The following is a 21,253-nucleotide window of genomic DNA, read 5'->3' on the forward strand; positions in this document are numbered from 1 at the left end:
GTGATTAACAGTTATTTAAAGGAAGGAACAACATATATAAAAAGGGATCATTTTGTCTAACTCCTTTCCTGTAGACTAACACTGTATATCTTAGGTTAAAATGGAGACTATGCTTTTGAGTATTTCAAAACAGTAGTGGAATTTTTTCCCATTTCTCCCTCGTTTATTAAAACCCAGATGCTGTACATAAGGCCGTCAGTGCTGAACAACTCTGTTGTGATGTTATCTTTACTCTCTGACACTGCTAAGGGAAGAATCCTTTTATTTATTTATTTTTTTTGTGTAGGATCAGACCGAAAATCGCTTTAACTTTGTGTGCTAAATAAAAATGAAGAAAAAAAGGACTAAAGAACAGATCTTTTCTGGAATTAAATGGGGATAGGGTTTTGATTTAAAACGGGTATAAACAGGGATAGGGTTTTGATTTGATTTGCATTCTATGTTGTTGTATAATAACCATGTAATATCTATCATTAGCTAAACAACACTCAGATACGATTGTGCTTTGGAGAGGTTAGTGTAATTTAAGTCCAACCATTACTCATGGCAACTCATCAGATGGCCAAAAACAGGAGGATTCACGCTGTTGATGTTGGCACGTTTGGTCTTTTTGTTTCTTTTGGAAACACGACTCATGGCAGAACGGTGCTGTTTCTTTCTGATTTTTTTTTTCCTGTTGTCTTTTGTGTCGCCTTTGCCCTGGAAATGGTACTGAATGGAAGATAGGAAACCTGTAACTTGTCAGTGATTTACACTGAGCTTTTTAACAACTTTCCTGTTACATAATGTCACACAGATGTTGCAGCCAGCAGCCCTAGGCCTGTAAGCATATCGTGTGGCAACCTCGGATCAGCTCTATGTAATAATATTCATCAGCACATGAAAGACAAGAATGATCTTAGATCAGTGCTCTTAGAAGTCTGAGATGAAGATGCATACAACCTCTAATCTCCATTACATTTGGAGGTGCATTAAACTACTGAGGTATTCTTTTTGTAATCCATACATATGTAACTAACAATTACATAAAACATTCTCACAAAAGAGAAATATTATAAATCGTTAGCACCCCTTTTGGCAGTAGTGACACATACCACATCATTTTGGACAGTATATATTTCATGTTCAACTTTCTGAGAAGGCTGTTGTGTCCTTTAACATGTCCCATACAGTGTAACTGAAGTGTAATTTAGCCATAACAACAATGACTCTTTTCCAACATATTTTCTTATTTAAAGCAATACGACTGTGCGGCAACCAGGTGTCGCGCTCTGCGATTAAATTAGATCAAAATGCTGTATTTATTGGACTATTTTGCAATTTAAAGAATAATAGGAACAGTAATATGAAAATGTACAAACAACTGCTATTTTTTATTATAGAGGACCTTATGGGCGTTGGTTGTATTTACTCCCATGTTAATGTCTGCCAAATGCATCAAAGGGCAGACGAACATGCAAAATGTAGAAAACGTTGACAGGATGGAAGGAGTCGAGGAAAAGTGGGGAAATATTAAAACTTATATGATCAATAAGATAAGAATATACATTTCAATCCAGGAGTTGCTGAAACAGCCTGTAGAGAGAACCATGTCTGTAGTTCTAGATGTGTTCCACATCAGTAAATCAATTAACTGTATATTTTTGTGATGTGTATCATACAGTGTGCTCCAACAATTCTGTCCATTTGTGTAAATGTATTTATTTTACATTGTATATATTGTTCAATGCAAAAAGAGAGCCCTATGATTCTGTAACTATGATCAGTTCAGATGTGTAACTCCAATTATGCCTTTCAGGATAATGGTAGAGCAATATTAAAACATGCTTCCAGTTTTGACTTTTGGCTGTGCTTTTGTTGTTGTTGTTTTGTGATTTGCATGTGACCAATATTTCCTGCCTTCATTTTTTTCTTTCTATGTGTTTTTCTTCACATTTAAACCCCATTCCCATCTCCCTTGGCCTTTTACATACACGCAAAAGAGAAAAATTATTTGGGTATGGTCATTTTCAGGCTGTTCTATCAAAAAGTGTTACATTTGTAACTAAATGCAAATGTCCTGGTCCTGGAAATATCAAGAAGCACTTTCTGGGTCCCCTAGTGGACTGTTAACCCTGGTTTATACACTGTTAGGATGGGCATATATTTCTTGTATACAAAACTTGTATGCATAAATCGGAACCTTCTTTTTGGTATCTGCAAATATGCAAATATGAAAGATAAGCTAAAGTAAAATACACAGGGTATATAACAAGTGGTTCATAAAATGACTGTTCCAGGTTTAAAATGATGTTTTCAACTTTGTTGCACTAACATACTTTAAAACATGTAAAATATATATTTTTAAATATATATATATATATATATATATATATATATATATATATATATATATATATATATATATATATATATAACATATATTTCTTATATATAAAATATATTTTCATATTTATGCAGTTTTGTGTGTAAGCTTAGCTTAGCCCCTGTTAGCTAGACTTCGTCCGGGTGTGTGTGTGTGTGTGGGTGTGTGTGTGTGTGTGTGTGTGTGTGTGTGCGTGTGTGTGTGTGTGTGTGTGTGTGTTGTACACACACCCATCTCTCTGCATTCTTCTGACTGACTACCACGCACAGCTGTACTGCGCTCTATTGCGGTTACAATATTATTGCCTCGGAAAGGGGGAGAGAAATGGCGGGTGCGAGGAGACTTCCTGACAACTTGATGCAGCGTTTGAGGCATGTCCACTCAGGAAGTAATCAGCCGCTAAGCCCCCGGGCTACACGGGAGACACATTGATGTAAGACAGCGCTCTACACAGACGACACGGGCTGGCTTGACTCGCACGCAGCCGCCCGGGTACACTTAGTCATATTCCGCGCACTGCACGCGGTTGGCTGCTACGGAGGAAGAGGAAGAGGAGGAGGAAGGCGACGTGTCGGAGCCGGCGGCTAGATGCGCAATCGAACGGCAAATCTACCGCCGCGCGCTGCCACGAGTCTGACAGGCACGCGCAACATGACTGACGGCGCTCGCGATGTTCTGAGCGCGATGGGGTTCTTCAGGGTGCATCAGATGTTTGCAGTTGTTAGAATGAGGGGACACGGACGCTAAAGACCGCATGCTCTATAAAAATCATCTGCCTCCATTACGTACCATGGCCTATAACGCTGGGAAATCTTTAATGTTCTGTAGCAAAAGCGTTTAAAGCTTTAAAAGAGGGAGCAGTGACCTGCAGGCAAATATTTTTCAAGAAAATTACGTCACTGAATACAGGCCCCACTGCCTTCGCGGGGGGTTTTTAACCTCCATTTCATTAGTTGTGCTGCAGCACATACGTTTTACTCGTGGCTTCGGAGTTCATTTATTTTATTTTATCTTCATACCATTGATTCATTATTATGATACAATAAAAGCTACTTGAGCATTTCAGCTCCTGAAGACTGTTCTCATTAACCTTGCAGGACGTTGAGAGTGCTCTATAGCATTTCTAATGTCTCTGTTAACTCTTTCCTGTTCCATATGCATTACACAGCTGCAGCAGGAGGCTTTAACTTATGGGCCTTCACCCTGTGGACAAGTTTGGAAAAGCGAAATGGATGTGCGTTGTATCTCAGTACCGGCTTAATCAAGTTGTCTAAGCTACACAATGTGTGCTATGAATATTTGAAAACCGATTCAGTATTTAATATGTTACCAGATTTTGGTTTGATTGTTAGCCTTTTTTTTTACATTTGAGTCAAACCTGAGTGGATCAGTTGGCATGGAACTCTGACTTGTGACTTTGCTGTTGTTGAGTTTGGTCTGACATAACGGTAGGTGCCAGTACAAAATAATTCTCACCATCCTACACTGAATCCAGCTGTTGTAGGATGCAGTTGTAGTTCTAATATAATGTGCATTAACTCTGCTCGCCATGCAATGTTCAATCCGGGGAAGATGAATGTGCAGTGTGTTTAAGAAGGCAGGTGCTTGTTTCTGGCCCTCTCCTATTCCAAATGACTGTGGCCTCTTTATGTTTGTGTATGTGTGCAAGCTGTGTTTTATGGGTTAAGCTCCAGCCATGCCACAAACACATGTGCGCCATCATCTGTGAAGTGCTAATGTGTGCAGTTTTGCCCCGATGGCGTTTTGTCACTGAATCCCCCCAATTTCTTCTTCAGTGTTAGCGTGGGGAGCCTCTCCTGGGTGCGGCCCTGGTGCTGGCCCAGAACACGTTGTGGTAATGGCCTTTCGTAGGTCTCCCGCTCCCCCGATGCTGGTCCTACCCCCGGAGGAGACACTTCCCAGGCCAAATATGTCCGTGCACAGCCAAAGAGGTAAACGCATGGGCCCAATGCCTGACAACGTGCAAAAGTACCGGCTGCAGGCGGCCCATCCCGAGGGTCTGCTGGTTCCTGCGTCAGGCAGGGTCTGGGCTAGTGGCTGAACCCTCTCTTCTTCTCAGGTGTTTGGCAGAGTTAAGTAGGGCAAGACACAGGAATGAGACATACAGCCCTGTGACTGGATTGATGGAGAAGATCGAGAGCAGATGGGGTATCGGTGTGACAGTGTGGCTCAGGCACGACACAAGGCTAGCTTAGCAAGCGCTACTTTAAACATTCCCTAACATAAGGACTTGTGAAGAGAACCCTTCAGATGTCAATTTTTTGGAGCAATAACCCATTGAATAATGATTAACATGGTGGCTGACTAATGAGGTACATTAATTGTACACAACAGATTACTCATTTTGTTTATGGGAAATAAACATTTTCCCATGCAGTGTTCAAGTTCATTTGGATTTGCACAGTCATCCATTTACTTTCATATGAACCTTGTGTGAACCTAAACTCAGCAGAAAAGCTTAATCGGAAACAAAGGGTTCAGCTAATCACCTAAAGAGGCATACCATTATTACTGTAGCACCGGGCACTCTGTGGTTCTCCGTAACATTTGAAAATAAATGGTAAATTGTGTTTAATTGTTATTTGATACAAAAAGACATTCTATAATATGTCAGTATTTACAAGACTAGACTTGTAATGTAAAATAACAATATTTTACATATTGATAACAAAACTCCTTTTTTTACACATTCATTGACATTCTATACATTGCAGGAATGTGGTGCCTCCTGAAGGAACTAATGACTTCCCTTCAGCAGAATCTTTTTCCATTCGTGAAAGTACCTATTGCTGAAATTTATCTGGATTACTTGAAGGCAATAAATGGCCATCCATGTTAAAGGCAGGCCCACCATTTCCTTAGGGTGGGAGAGAATGGACAGGATGACTCTGGGCTGTGTGGGGGCATCAGGGGGTCACACTTACACGTTTATTTGCACTTAAAACGTTTTACTCTACATTCGATGAACCATTAATTCACTTAGTGCACTTTTGCAAATAGTTTCACATGTCATGTGAATGTGACTTAGTAGCACTTGAAAACCTTTTCACGAAAGGCCTGAATTGAGCAGCTCAAACCATATGAAATATGGCGCAGTTGAAGTCATATCACTATTTAACATTGCGCATCTTCAGGCTTTGTGGTGGCCAATATAACTGCTAACTGCCACTGAAAATGCAGAAGTGTTGTACTATAGTCCTACTAATCAGAACCAGCTGCTAGGTGACGGGTCTGTACTATAGTCCTACTAATCAGAACCAGCTGCTAGGTGACGGGTCTGTACTATAGTCCTACTAATCAGAACCAGCTGCTAGGTGACGGGTCTGTACTATAGTCCTACTAATCAGAACCAGCTGCTAGGTGATGGGTCTGTACTATAGTCCTACTAATCAGAACCAGCTGCTAGGTGACAGGTCTGTACTATAGTCCTACTAAAGCAGAACCAGCTGCTAGGTGATGGGTCTGTACTATAGTCCTACTAAAGCAGAACCAGCTGCTAGGTGATGGGTCTGTACTCTAGTCCTACTAATCAGAACCAGCTGCTAGGTGATGGGTCTGTACTCTAGTCCTACTAATCAGAACCAGCTGCTAGGTGACGGGTTTGAATCCCACACAAGATATGGACATCTGCCAAACGAAATGAGAGTTTCCCAAAGTAATCCATTTGTTTCTCTCCCTTATTCATCTGGACTTTAATTCTGGTTTTCTACCTGGGCACTGGTTTGTTCTGAGCAATCTCTCCACCTGAGCTGGACTGCTTTGTGTTTGTGTGTGTGTGTGTGTGTGTGTGTGTGTGTGTGTGTGTGTGTGTGTGTGTGTGTGTGTGTGTGTGCCCATTATGGCCTCTGCTTCCTGGCGATGTTCATCACTGGGAGACAGAGCAGGGTGGATGGAGTGTCACATCTGACCACTCAATATGCGGCCACCTCATGGCCGACAGCGGGGGTGATGTGAGTGGAGGAGCAGTCCCCATCCCTGTGGTCACCCCCGGGACAAGCAGTCCCCATCCCTGTGGTCACCCCCGGGACAAGCAGTCCCCAGCCCTGGGGTTACCCTCGGGCTTCAGCATCACAGTACCACCCGCAGTCCTCATGAAGACATAAACATGCTCCGCTATGAAAACATTACCTATGAAATCAAAGAATTAACATCACTGCTGAACGTTCTTGCTATGGGCTGAACTGGAAGAAAAATATGATGAAATTCATTGTAGTCTGTGGCATCTAAAACTGTGTTCTTTTCTAACAACACAGCTTTCTAATTTTGGTGTTGTGACCAGCAACCGTCTAATAAGAACCATTAGTGGTAAGCCGAATGTCTTTAAAACCAAGGGAGCCAAATGATAACCTTCTCTGGCTGGTAAAAGTGCTGACCGGTGTTGCGATTCTTCAGTTAAGGCCCATCTGTACAGCGCCACTGGACTGGAGTGGGTTTTTCTACCTCTAGCAAGGCTAGGAGGTTAATCTGATGGTGAGTATCCTCAGCAGGGGAGGGATTTCTCAGTGCAACCCTGGGGACTCGGTCCACACTGCACAGCAGAAGAATGCTGAAGATTTATGACTACTCCTTTTACAGCAGTTTATGGAAACAGAATCATAACCACATTTTTCTATGAAAACTAGATATCAAATGTATAATATTAGTTCACAAATGATCAAAACAAGATCATACTTTTGATAAATATAGTTGTGTGGCATTTGATTTCTTATCTGTTTTTTTTTTGGCTTATGTTTATCTTGGTTCTCCACTTCCGTCCGTCTTATCAGGACACTGTAGCCAAGCAACCAAGCCAATGACATTTATGGTTGATTAAATTCATAAGATGGTTTGGGGACTTGTCCTGGAAACCCGGTGCCCATGTAGCATCAGTGTAAATAATGGAGTTCATATTTGGGGAAGTAATGGTATTCTTGCTCATAGAAGGTGGTCGTCCTTAATTAGCGGATGGGTCTGGTGGGCATGGCGGGGTTAAGCAGCCGGGGTATGTCTCCTGAGGAGCTGGAATGCAGAGGGTAGGTGTGGCGGCTTCATTTGCATGTTATCACTGTGGACAAAGGCTAAGACAGTGCATTCTAGTTCCAGTCTTCATTTCAACGCTCTCAGCACAGGCTGAAAGGCGACTAGACAAAGGCCGTAAGGAAAATCGATGCCATAAAAGCTCAGACCTGAGGTGTGCTTCCTAGCGGTGGGAAAACGGAGCCTAATGAAGTGTGCGGGAGGCTGCACAGGCCCCACGTCTGCCTTCTCTCCGCAAGTGACAAATGTGCTGTGTCATTCCAAACAGCCGCCACGCAGCCAAACATGGTGGTATCAGCAGATCTGTTATTCAGTCATATTTAAGGATCAAACAGGAGGTAGAGATTTTAGCTAATGGGCAAAAAATGGTCATTTAAGTAAAGGAGATATATCTCTAGAATGATCCATGTGATGTACTTAGAGCTGTGTTTTGCATAAATTCCATTCAGTATTGAAAGGAATCCAAACTACTATGTCAAAGCGGTACACTGAGAAATAATCCATCATCTGAACCTGGCTCTCTAAATAAGCCCACTCAGTATTGATCTCCCGGAGTAGATGAACAGTGCTGGCGTGTGTTTTAACAGCACTAGAGAAAGAGGCGGAGCGGGCCTGCAGTTTCTCTGGCCTTGACATGTTTCGAGTGCAGGCCTCTCCTTGCCGAGGTGCCAGGCCTGCTGTAGTTTATTGATTATTAGGCTAGTGCACTAAGCCGCTTAAGGTCATTAGGAGCACTTCATTAAAAAGTGGTTATACTGTCTTAGTTCACTAAAGTAATAGCAGCCGTTCAAATGTGATTCAAAGATAAAGTAACCGTGAATATCAGAGGGCTTTTAAAACCTTTTATATTTCAGTACTTCTGTTTTGTATTTCATACAATATAGAATCAGAGTTACTGGGCAAGATGTTTATCATATTTGGACTTTATCAATGGAATAGCCTGAAAATAATAAACTTAATAGTCTATTATTATTAATAGTCTCTTGTTACATTCCTGAAAAATGGAGACATGAAGGACAATTCTACATGGCAAATATAATATTTAATAAGTTTAGGAACATTTGCAGTTGTTGAAATCACTAGAGCTTTAGATAAAATCCACAACAGTATAACTACTAGAATTGATGGAATGTGCCAAGAATCAAAGGTATTAAACTATTAACTTTCCCCCACAAAGTCCCATTTCTGTAAATTGGCTGTATTTCTCATTAAAGGTACAAATGCTAGGTTTTGAATATGAAGTGCTGAAGTATTTCATCCTGTAAGTCCAACACAGCGGACAAGGGCCATTCTAAGTTGATGTGGCTATTACAGTGTTTATGGTCTCTCCCCGATTTCCCTGATTTCACCAATGTCCCATTTCGGGTCTTTTTTTCAATAAAGGGTTTCAATTTTCTATTTTTAAAGTTTGGTCTGCAGTATTGAAGGCCCTTTGCTCTGTCAGCCCTCAAATACAGCCAGGTCCAGCTTGTTCCTGATTTTTCTTTGCTTTATAATGGTGTGTTAAAGCTGTTTGAATTTGTGCATATTTTTCATGTTATATTTAGTCAGATTTTGTATTTTGGTACAGTAGTATTACAGTGTCTGGCAAGAATAGTTATGTTTGAGGCTTTTTTTGAGGGGGTGGTATGTGCAACATAATTATGTAATCAGGTGTGAAAAGGTGTTTATCACTGAATTGGAGTACTTCTGCAAGGAGAATCACTCACGGCATTGTGAAACAATGAACAGCTACAAAACGTGTTGGGTTACACTTATTGCTGCTAGGGATGGCTATTGAATGAAGGGGGGCAATGAACTTGGAACTTGGGGATTGGATGTTAAATATCTTAATAATTTCATGAAATGTCATAAAATGTATTAAGTCTTGGTTTAAGGTGTAACATAATTTGGAGTTTGAAATTGCACAAATTCATGATTCAGACGGGGTAAACTGTGGTGGCCGGGAAGACCCAAACATAATTCTGAAGGACATGGAGAGGGAGTAGAGTTGTATGAGTAATCATTTGGAAGCGGCTTCAACCAAGTGAGAAGTATGTTTCGTGATATCCATGGTTTTATCATGGGTATCTAATATGATCTAGAAGAGAAAAACTGACCTATTCCTGCTGTGCATTCTTGTGTATTTATTTTTGCTAGACTGCACATAATGCAGCCTTAAACATGCTGATAAAAATCCTATTACTTTTCACTTGGTTGTGGCTGCATGCCTCCTAGGATTCCATATGACTCCTCCTTGTCACCCGGAAACTTACGTTGTGTTACAACCGGATTTGTAGCGTTTCGGAAGGTGCGTGTGTTTGCTGAATTTGCAACATGTTTTCGAAATGTAGCATACGTGTTGTCAGTTTGAGTAAAGTGTTTTCTGAATTTGTATAGCGTTCATGAATTTGCATGGCCTTTGTGAAATGTATCACTTATGTTGTCATTCTGATGAAAATGCGTTGGGAGTGCAACGTGTGCCTTCATTTGCAGTGCGATGGGGCTTCCTGGCCACCGTAGTAAACACTTTTTCACAGCACTATCCATGTTCAGTGGGCATTAGTGGACAGACTTGGCCAATGAAGACCGTCCCACTTTTTGCCATGAAAATCTTGCTTACTGTAGCTTTATGTTGTGCTGTAAAGTACAGTTCTCTTATATATTATAGATATGATGAATTTGGTTGGATTTGAATATGGTTTCTTTTACAGTTTGAACTCGCTGATACAGCTTTCACCAATTACATTATCCACAAATACACGGCAGCCAAATGTCCAATGTCTAATCCTTTAAATACGAGGACAAAACCTAGGCATGAAAGCTGTACATGCAAAATCTTGCCCCCAATATTGGCATACATGACCTAAAATTAAAGCTGGCAGCCTGCATTTGAACTTAATATTCTCTTTTTACAGTATGCTGGAGTATGGAGCCAAAATAATGAGAACAGTGCCATTGTACAATTATTTACACACTGTGCAGTATTTAAAGAAATCTTGACAGGGGCAGCATGTTTAGAATGCATGTTTGAGAGGCAGTTTGACTATGGTTTTGTTGTGCAACAAGGCACAGTCATTTCTGTTTAATATCATTTTCTTTCCACATCCTCAAAGAAATTAAAAAGCTAAAAAAATAAAAGTAAAAGTAAACTGTAAATTAAATTGAAAACCGCAGTATCGCTTTACTCTGGACGCAGGTGTGGGTGCTGCAGGTAAAGGGAAAACCCACTATGGATTCTAAACATTCAATTTAAGGAATTAGTCAACACCTTAAGTCTCTAGATAGGTTATAAGTGTTCTGGCCCAGTCTGAACGAAAATAACACAGCTTGTAATCATTTTACATCTCATAAAGATCTCGTCCTAATTCTTGCCATAGATTTCTAGTTCTGATAAGAGTATTGTCTAGCACAGGGGTGGCCAACCCGCGGCTCGCGAGCCGCATGCGTCTCTTTGCCTGCTTCATGCGGCTCCCCAGCCGGTCCGCGGGCTCACCTGCACAAACGGGGCGACACACGGCTACATTTTCGTGGTGCGCGGTTAGTTTACAAGCCTAGCGAGCCGCTAATACTTTTAAAACCGGCGTAGTGGAAAACACGCATTTGACTGTCTTCACAGCTAATAATTTACACTCGCCACCCCCCCCCCCCCCCGCTCAACAGATTACACTCGCCCATGTACGATGTGGCTCTTTGCCGTAACACAGTAAGAAAAGTGGCTCTTGGTCTATGACGGGTTGGCCCCTGGTCTAGCACCTTTTAAAAAAGAAAATACATGTTTAATCCTGTAACTAAATGTATCCATACAGAATCGTAATTTAGGAACTGCCCATCTAAATGTGTTTTGCTTAACAGTGTGATTTAACAGTTGCCCGTGTCCTATGTGTCAATTAATATTAGGTATTTTCTATAATATGATATCTAAGTAATTTAGAAATGAATCACATATGCAGCAGAGGTTCTGTAATAATAGTGTATCATAATGAAGGCGCTTCCTAAAATAAGCTCTTCATATCTGGGCCAGTGGGCCTAATTCACGCCAGGTACGGTACATGGACCTGACGCACATAAAGGACATGTAAGCTAATCAAAGCTGTTAACTGCGTCTTTGACATGTACTGTAGTCCATACAGTCCAACGGTGCGGTCAGTCAGCACTCCTCCTTTCATCCTTTGTCCTCTCCTCCCCTCCCGGAGTTCAGCACCTGAATGCGGGACTGTGTCCAGACATCGGTTGCCTAGCGACGCAGAGCGGCGTTGCAGAGCCAAAGAGCCACTTGTTAAACCGAGCCGAGACCATCATGGGGCTTTATTATGTACCACTGTCACATCCAGGGGGAACAGCACATAGTGGCAACAGGTGTTTTACGTGGCGTGTACCACTGTAAGGTGGACGAACACGGGGTATCCTTCCACATATATGAGGTGATTGTTAAATGAAGCTCTCTCAAGCTCTTCATTTAGTTTTAAGCTGAGTGCGCTGACCAGATGGCAAACTCTTATAATCTGCTTTGCTCGCTGTGCTCATGTTTAGAAACTGCGTATACCGAGGTAAGTATCCGACATTTCATCCCCTAGACACTTTTAGTATTATGTAAACTTACATCGTGGGTATTTTTAGTTAAATCTCAACGTAGGTTAAACTATACCGTAGACATTAATCGTTTGTAACAAAAAAAATCGTTGATGCCTAATTTTTATATTGCAGTGTGCGGTGTTGATTGCCAATCACACCGGGGACACCTCACTGATTTGAATAACCTTTTGCATGCATTTCAATAGCGACTTGCTGATGTTGCTCAGCGGTTTAATATTGGGATAATCCGAGAGAAGATGTTGTTGCTCGCGCTGAATCATCATTTGATGACGTGTTTTCGTAGTAAAGTTTATCGCACGTTACTATTTAAGTGCAGCATTGTGCGACAAACCGTATATGTCGGTTTGAATTTCGTACTTTTTGTACTATTTAAATGAATTCACTTCTATCTAAATCTTGACATGTTCAGAGAATAAGGAGGGAACATTAGGTCATCAGGTCACTCTCGGTTCAATTTCAAATCACAGGAATATTAAGCTGTACCTGCGTCAAATGCAATCCTAAAAGCTATGAGCAGGATTGTGGAATTTGATATTTTGATAAGTTATGATTTCTGTTTTCCTTTCCCCCTGTAGTTGTACTGAGCTTCGCAGCAGGCCCAAATCCCAGCTATCATGTGAAGGCTTGGTTCTCCACCCTGACATTGGTGCCATTAAGCTGCGCTGCCTTACCCAAGGTGCTGGACTACCAGCATGGCCATCATTACTTATTTAACATCGCTACATCGGGGAGCTTCCTCGCTGCCCAGAATGTATTGGCTCCTTAGGTGCAGAGGCACCAAGCTGTTACAGTACACCCTGGGCCTCTTCGCCATGTTCAGTCTGGTGGCTCCTCAGGGTTCATTTCCCAAGATGGAGAACATCGGGGCCCACAGATCCGTAAGTGTGGCACCGCCCGGGGCCACGTGTGGCGTGCTGGAGCGCAGTGCCTTCTGCCGGCCCGCCCGTGCCCCGGACGACCTCGTCACCTGCTCCCAGCAGTTCTGTGTACAGGAATGCCCATATCGGTCCTCCACGCCGAGCCACGCTGACCTGCTCGCTGCCTACCTGGGCGGGTGCCCGGCGGGCGACAAACAGGATCTCCACCCAGGGGCAGCGGCCGGATCGGCCAGCTTCGCGTTTCGAAACCAGACCGCTTGCTTGGCTTCTCCCTCTGCTCCGACTCTGGGCCCGGACGGCTCGTTTACCTTAACGCTTTGGCTGAAACTCGAGGAGGCCACTGTAATGTAAGTAGCCCTACTGCCAGAACTTTCCCTTAAGAAGCTCATGCACCGCAATGCAAGTGTTTACTGTCACTTAGAGAGCTAATATCTTACTTAATGGGACGGATCAGGTTCTCTATCTGGCCTTCTACAACAAAGAAAGGACAGGGTGTTAGGAGAGTATGTTCTCATCCAAATACATCACGGCTTAGCCATTTGCCTCAGCAGAAGCAGAGCTGGCTTTGTTCAGTATGTCCTTTCCTGTGGCAGTAAGGCTGAAAAAGAATAAACCTGAAAATATCCGCCAAGAAACCTAGGTTGTCTTCACCTTGTGTGGTATTGCTTTTTATGTGTACCCTCAGAACAGAGGACCACATGCTGGTGCTTGTAAGTCACTCTGAGTAGTTGGTTTGAAATTAATTTGTAATGTGCTGTCTTGTCATTGTTGGGGGGGAAAAAGTTCCCTGTCTATTTTTCTCTTACTCTGCCCTGAACAATACCAGCTGTGGTTAGTTTTAGATCAATGAAACAAAATTGCCACAGTGTTTCCTGAGCTCTGGCAGGAAAACAAAAAAAGACACAAAAAAAACCTCATCATCTCAAAGGCCACTTTGTTTTTCCACGGCACAGAAAATGATATAGTTGAAAGTGGCTGGTGGGATGAAAGGATGGGGGGCGAGAGAGACTCGCAAACAACAGTCACCGCTGCTTTTGTGCTTCACGCGAGCATGAGAAGACAAGCCACTGGCGTGCGGCATCGCAACAAATACATGATTGAGTCAGTGCGGTCACGCCGGTTCAGCCACTACGAGAAAGCCCAGAATTCTCTCCCTCAAGTGATGGCGCCTGTGACAATGGCCGCACGTGTTGATTAATTCATCTCTTAGTGAATTAATGGGCCTCTGTTTAATATCAACCAGAGAGTCTGTCCACCCACCCCCCCCCCCCCCACTCTTGCTAACGTGACATAAAAATATGCAGCACGCCAGTTCGCTTTGGGGTGGGGGGGGGGGGGTTGCTTGCCTTGCTGGCTGCTCTGAGTGGCGATACGCTGGTGTTTCCCCCGGAGGGGTAGCTCGGCCTAATTGCAAGTGGAGCGAGGCAGAAAGCACGCCCCGCAGGTGAGGCGCCTGGGACACGCGGGCCAGGCCCAACTTGAGCGCAAGTGCGCCGCCTTATGATTTATTGGATGTGGTGGCCCTCGTTCGTAAAAGCTCCTGTTTCCTCATAAAATGGTAGTAATGGGGTTTCATTTGACAGTGGATGAGGTTTTTTTTTTTCTTTTTTTTTCCCCCCGACTACCAAGAAACGACAAATGGAAAATATTGATACAGGGTGCAGAAATGTCAGTGTGGGAACACTTTTGGATCATAGCTGGTCTTCAAGGGTGTATTGATTGGTGATTAGTGTTCCATGTAGAGTCTCACTATTTTATGTTACTGAGCACATTTCTGCGATGGCTTTGTCAAGGTAACACATCTCATGACTGAAGGATTAAAATCCATCAATGTCTTAAACTAGCAATTTCAGATTTGAATATTGGCCATGTGCCCACATCCTCCCCGAACGACAACTTCACAATGCCGTAACCAAATCCAGTGATTCAAGGAACATTTGAAATATTACAATCGGTTTGGTTGCATTCATTGTTAAGAATACAACCACACTGATCACTGAAAGGAATTGTAAAGAATATAACCACCATGATTGTTATCAAATAATCGACTAATAATCAGACTGAGGAAGATGGTGGAATTTTCTTTCAGCCCAGTGTGCATTTCTCTTCTGCCCAGGACGGTTTTCGAGAAGAGCACTATGGACCGGCTAGTGTTTCGACTCAGCACCTCCGAGGCGGAGGTCCAGCTCCACTATGGCGTTCAGGATGGTCAGACGTTCTCCGTATCCATGAGCACCGCGGGCCGCCTGACCGTCGGTCTGTGGGCCCACTTGGCTCTGCAGGTAGGGAGTGCAGCGCTGCTTGGCTTTTGCTGCTGGCTGGGTGACAACAGGCCATCACACTTTCAGCACCCAGCGACAGGGAACGTTCCGGCACTCCGATTGGGCCGTCATATCTTGAGATACGTTGCGCTGTTTGTGGCAGGGCTGATTTATAGCTTTCGGCACAGGCTCCAAAGCTATCAGCTGGCGTAATCTGCTTGATCAGACCTCATCTACAAGGCGGCTGTGGCGGTGCTAATCCTCATCCATCCATATTCCCGGCAATTAGCCGGCAGAAAATATTGATATTAATATTGTGTCGGAAAAGCCGCAGCAGGTTCACACCGAACCCATGTCACAACAGATTTCCGGCCAGGACAAGATGCATGAACGGAAGGCGTTAATTACAAGGGTAAACATCTGCTTTCTCACAGCTGTGGGGGCAAGGAGAGGTTGGAAAGAGAGCACCGCCTCCTCTCACCCCCACTGTATGTATTACCACACACCACACCAAAACCCATCGCCTCCCACACCGGCCCATAGTCCAGCTGTAGCTGCGCTCACAGGGACATGAAATGTGAGGGGGCTCCGTGCGTTTTGCGTAAGGCTAATTTCCCACGATTTTGTTCCGATGCGGATGCAGGTGGCCGACGTTAAAAAAAGCCAGAAACCGTGCTCTGCAGACGTCTCTCTCGCCGTTACGCGAGCCTTTTCATGGCTGCCGTGTTTCTCTCTGCAGCCAGAGCCCTGGGTCCCAGCGCCATCGTGCCGCTGTTAGCCACTGGCATCGTCTCCGCGTTGGTAAATGAAAAGAGAAAGAAGAGAAGAACGACTGGGCCACCATCGGCATTGTGGGTGCACAGAGAGGTCTGCCTGCTGAGAGTATCATCTTTCAATAGCAGTGATTATCATGGCTTTAAATTGCAGTCATTCCGATTACGAATAGCAGGTTGACTTCTGGGACAAAAAACATTATTATGATAATGAGATCCTACCCACAATTCCTAGGAAATAAGTTCCCTGTTGGTGACAGGCATATATTGAGCTCACAGACTCATCTCAGCTGCCCAGTTGGACTTCATTGCAATCTACCCAGTCTATGACACAGAAAAAATTAGCCCATTTTCACCCATTAACCACATATATTACGGCTTGCGTGTGGTGTGGTGCTGCAGCCCAGAGTTGAATAGTCACTGCCTCAGGCCAGAATGTTGCTATGGCAGGTAATTTCTTGAACGTAGCCCAACCTTGAAGCATTTATTGAGTTGTAGCTTTCTGTGAACACATCTTTTCTGTGTTTTGCATGGCTATGGCTTTTGGAGAGATGTATACAGACATTAGTTCTCATGCACTTTGTCCGTCGACATCACTTAGCGGCTTCAGCTGTATTATATGTATTTCCTTTCTGATTGTAGACGCTTAAAATGGTGTTCTGGCACCCACCAGTCTCCTTTTTGCAATAATCACAGGCTGACGTGGATTTTTCCAGTTCAGGCCCTCTCCATCCAGAACCAGACCTCTATATGGTTGCCATCAGTCTGCCATTTGTGCGCCTTTCTGTACATTCAAGTCTGGTCAAAATCAGGAGGCAAAAATGCCTGTGGTGATTGTCAGGCCCCTGTCTGCCTGGAAGGCTCTTCTCAGAGTCTCTGTAGTCCAAGGAAGCTCAAAGGCATAGCAGAGAGGTGAAGGGAACCCACTCAAAAGGAATATAACATTACAGTGTTTAGAGGAGCCCGGGGGACGGAGGCAGAAGAGAGGAGCTGATCTGCAGGGCCTGATCTCTTCTGGGTCTAATGAGTGAAGGAGTGCGTCCAGGCGAGGGAAGGGAGGCATGTCCCTTTAATGGGACGCCATGAGACGACAGTGAGAAGATGGGAAGTGACAGTAGGCTCCTGTAGACTGTTGTGGAGCACCTCTGGATATTGGGCATCTGGCTCTCCCTGGATGGGGGTTGTGATTGAGATCAGATGAGTCCCGAGTGGTATGGGATTTCACATGAGGACGTACCTGGAACGGTCTTTAAAGGTGTTGTTTTGTTGTTATTTTTTTTGTCCTCTTTTGTCCTTATGGTCATTAGACCTTGACAGCCTGCGTGTTGACTAACAAAATGTGGCAGGTCTCCACGCGTGAAAAGGGACACACAAGTTTAGCAGCCTTGAACGGGCGAGAAAGGCACCGAGATTATACCAGGCCCTCCAGGGCCGAGTAGATCAACCGGCATTACCATATCAATATGTGTCACGGGGGCAGTCTGTAGCCTGTCATGACACAACTCCCTCATGTAAACGTGGTACGTTCCAGCGCTCTTTTGATGTAACGGAGCTGCTTGATGGTGAACGAGTGAAGTCAAGCCCGTCACCTGCCAACTTCTCGTCTGCTCTGCTGTATCCATTGGCCAGACATTGTTGTCTGCTCTCACTTTTCAGCTCTTGGGTTTGGTTACAGTGTAGAAACATGCTGTAATGCTGAGTACTCTGGCCGAGGTTGTTGGCCAATGTAGAGACACCGAGGTTTAAAGCTAAGCTCAGTCCGTCATTCAGCATTTACAATAAAGTATGATACAAAACGTATGTATGTGTATATGTTTATGCTGTAATTCAGTAGCCATGCATGTAGTTTTATAGTGTATGTGCCATTGAAGAACGGAGGCCCTTTGTTCTACTTCCTATCAACAGTACGATTCTCCTGCTGCAGTTGCCACATTGTCTTTGGCTGCTGTAACTTGGGGAGAATCCCACAAGTTAATGAATGTTTTCATGCACAATTAGCCCTTCCGCCAGGGCCCAGGGCCCCCCTGCGCCACTTTGAACCGGCAGGCGGTCCCCCTAGCACACGCACACTCTGGGTGGATGTTTCTGCTTCAGCCAGGAACCGCTGAGTGTCGAGCTCTCGTCGCTCTGCACGACCTTCTACCCCGACCCAGAGGAGTGTGGGGCAGCCGGGCCCTGGCCCAGGCCCGCCCTGCCTCAGCCCAGCTCATCTGCATGGAGCAGAGGTGTACTGGATACTCGAGAGTCCTGTCACTTGAAGAGAGAACAAAGCAGAATTAGATAGGTCTATGAACATGTGTCATGGCATATGAGTTAGCATTTAGCAATGCAGTCCTGAGCAGCGAGGCAGTAACCCCACGCCAGGGGCCGAGTCTGCTGAGTATAGGAGAACACGGCTGGGTTTGTGCTGTTATTTCATCACTTATCACGACACTTATTGGAAAGTTATTGAGTAAACAAACTGCTAAAGAGAAAAAATCTGCTCCGTTTGCATTACAGCAGACTGGTCCCCTGCTTGTACTGTGTCTCCAGGTTGACGTGTTGTGGTGAGTAAACTTTAAGTGAAACAGTAGCCTGAGGTCCGGCAGAGGAGACCCTCCTCGATGTTGGGCTGCTCTCTCCGGCTCCGGCAGTGGGTCAGTTGACCTCTCCGAGTGGTTCACGCCACCCTGGGTGATGGAGACTGATTGGCAGCGTCCATGAAGGTGAAGCAAGGTGAATGGCGGCAGAAACAAGCCCAACCAGGAGCCCTCCCCCCTTCCCTGGCGCTTTCTCGGCGAGCGCCCGGAGCCCAGAGGCCGTGGGCACTATATAAATCACCCGCAAATGTTGACAGCAAATTAGTGTGTGCTGCCGCCAGTTCCGAAAAAACTGACTTTAACAGGACACTAGAAACAGTAGTTTGGGCTTTCGCTGACTAAAATGTCAGTGTTAAAAGGAACACCAACAAATGTTGCTGTTAACGAGTCAGAGCCGATGGGGATGAGTTGATGTGGTCACAGTGGGATCATGCACACCGGTTTCTCCGAGTTCTCTCTCAATGCTGGCCATTTCCTTTAGGGTGACTGAGCAAAAATGGAGAACATTTCTAGTTACAGTAGCTTGTTACAGTGTGATGTATTGTTTATTTGGTACAGGAGGGGAATATACGGTGTGTTTCAGAACATCAGCGTTGGGCAGAATTAAATGTCAACCTTTTCTTGGCATGTTTTCTGAAGAGTCTTTCTTCAGAAAGTCAGAATCAGCGGCATCAGGACGCAAATGGGAATGGGCGTATCTGAGCAGTGGGCTGCTCTCTGTCCAACTGGTTATGGCTGTATGTTGATATGAGGAACTTCAGAGCGTATTAAGTCTCTGGCTGACCATCTGTAATCACGGCAGAGTGGCACGTAGCCGGGAGGCTGTGTGGCATCGCAGAACCAGCCCACAGATCGGACGCGGAGTGAGACTGTGCTGACTGCGTCACTTCCTGGCCTTGCCATCCAGCCACTTGGCCTCAGGTGTAGCGTAGGCGAAAGCATGTCGGGTGGGGGTGCGGGGGTGGCGGCGGGGGCCGTGAGCGGAATGAACCTCGCAGCGCTCTGGATGCCGTGCTCAATCTGTGGCCTGCCAGGAGATGGATGGGCCGAGCGTGGCACCGTGGCCCTGAGTCTGCAATCTGTACGGCGTATAGCAAAGTCACAGGAGCAGTGCAGAGCACGCGGCATAAATAAGCGCTGGCAGCAGTAAGTCAGCACGCTGTATGTTAAACATTTCAGCAGTCCTAAAGAAAAGGCGATCCATCAGACACCGTCCCACCTACAGCCTGTTGCTCCTGTAATATAGTTCATGTCTTCTGACAGTAAGTAGCAGAGTTCCAGACGAGATCTGGGCTGATTATTTCAAGTTTAGTGTGGATAGGCCTGTGAGGTGCATTTAACTGCACACGTAGCCATTATTTCTTTGGACCTTATTTCACATTCTCTCATTTTAGTCTAATTTATTCCTGTTATATCTTTTTTTGTGAAGCACATTGTAAAGCTTGTTTAAAAATGTATTACATAAGCAAATCTTATATTATAACTTTTTCTTTCAAGATTGAGGGTCCTGTGTAGCATCTTAACTGCTCCCAGGACTGCACTCTTCTGGATGAAGATCTCAGAAGATACTCCTGGGATCTGCTGTGGCCCGTTTCACAGTCCTCTACCACAAGGGTCTGTGCATGTGTTTGCTAGACAGTCCAGGATTACAGAAGCAGAGCATGCACAGCATTCAGAATCACACTGTTTCTTAAGGGAAACTTCACCATCACATTCAACCCCTTCTAAGTGTTTACTGCACCATTTCTAGATACCTAATTTTCACATAATTTACTTAAATCTGTTCTTAAAGATAATTCAAATAAAAGTGAACCCCCCCAATCCCTATTGAACTCCATTTAATACCAAAATACATATTTCACACATTGTACACTTGCATTTTGACAGATAGGGACAGAGATGCTCCACATAAGGACTGTGTCAAGCATACTGGAACACAAAATATTGTAATTGATTTTTCTGCCTTTGCACTTCAGTGAACAACTGTAATCGCTAAATTACTAAACAAATATCAGTCAGAGAATTATTAAAAGAAACTTACATCTGTCACAATAATAATAAAAACAATAACCATACACGGTATTATTGTGAGCTAGATTCTGATATGGGTCGTTTTGGGCCACACTGGGCCACCTTGACTAGTTGAGCCATATTCAGGGATGTAGCCATAATTGGCACAAAGCTCTATCTCTCTATGGAACACAGTGGAATTTTAACTCTTACATTTGATCTCCATGAACATTTTTCACACTTCACGTTACTGATCAGCTTACGAGCTAGCTAGCATTAGTAATTAAACCGAATACCACCAGTGATATCACCAATCTGCTGGCATGGTTCACAAAAACGGTGGCAGGCTGTTCTAAAACCACGTGAAGAGCCCTCAGTGCCATGGGGATATAGTGAGCTTTGCAACAAAACCAGGTCTTTTCTTGGTTTATTGCCTCAGAAGATATTTTGAGGAAATTAACTTTGACATCAACTGGTATACACAGATTGATTCATGTCATCTCATTCGAATTTAAAGAGATTGTGAAAAAAATGAAAAAAGGTCCACTTTACTTCTGTACAAAATAGACTAAATATGAATATTTTGTTCTAACAAAATCCTAACAAAATAAGACAGTGTCCAAATATCCTATTTGATTGTTGAACGAGGGTCCTCTGGGGCTTTTTATAAACAGAACAGTGTAATACATAGTAAGTGTTGGTCATTGCACAAGGTTCCCTCCAGCAATGTGCCCTCTCTTCCTTAGATAGATGGTGACTTGCCACTTTGAGCCAT

At 44.1% G+C, this 21,253-nt stretch overlaps 1 protein-coding gene across 1 annotated transcript in view; it reads left to right on the plus strand.

Moving 5' to 3' along the window:
• The first annotated feature begins 11,578 nt into the window (after positions 1-11,578).
• Positions 11,579-21,253, plus strand: part of LOC143480276 (usherin-like) — a 30,987-nt gene continuing 21,312 nt past the window's right edge. The window contains exons 1-3 of the mRNA XM_076977864.1: positions 11,579-11,931; positions 12,553-13,202; positions 14,972-15,137. Coding sequence (XP_076833979.1) covers positions 12,670-13,202; positions 14,972-15,137 — 699 coding nt within the window. The 5' untranslated portion in view covers positions 11,579-11,931; positions 12,553-12,669. The remainder of the gene's footprint in view (positions 11,932-12,552; positions 13,203-14,971; positions 15,138-21,253) is intronic.

The sequence above is a fragment of the Brachyhypopomus gauderio genome, chromosome 17 (assembly GCF_052324685.1).
Source record: "Brachyhypopomus gauderio isolate BG-103 chromosome 17, BGAUD_0.2, whole genome shotgun sequence".
Classification (NCBI taxonomy): Eukaryota; Metazoa; Chordata; class Actinopteri; order Gymnotiformes; family Hypopomidae; genus Brachyhypopomus; species Brachyhypopomus gauderio.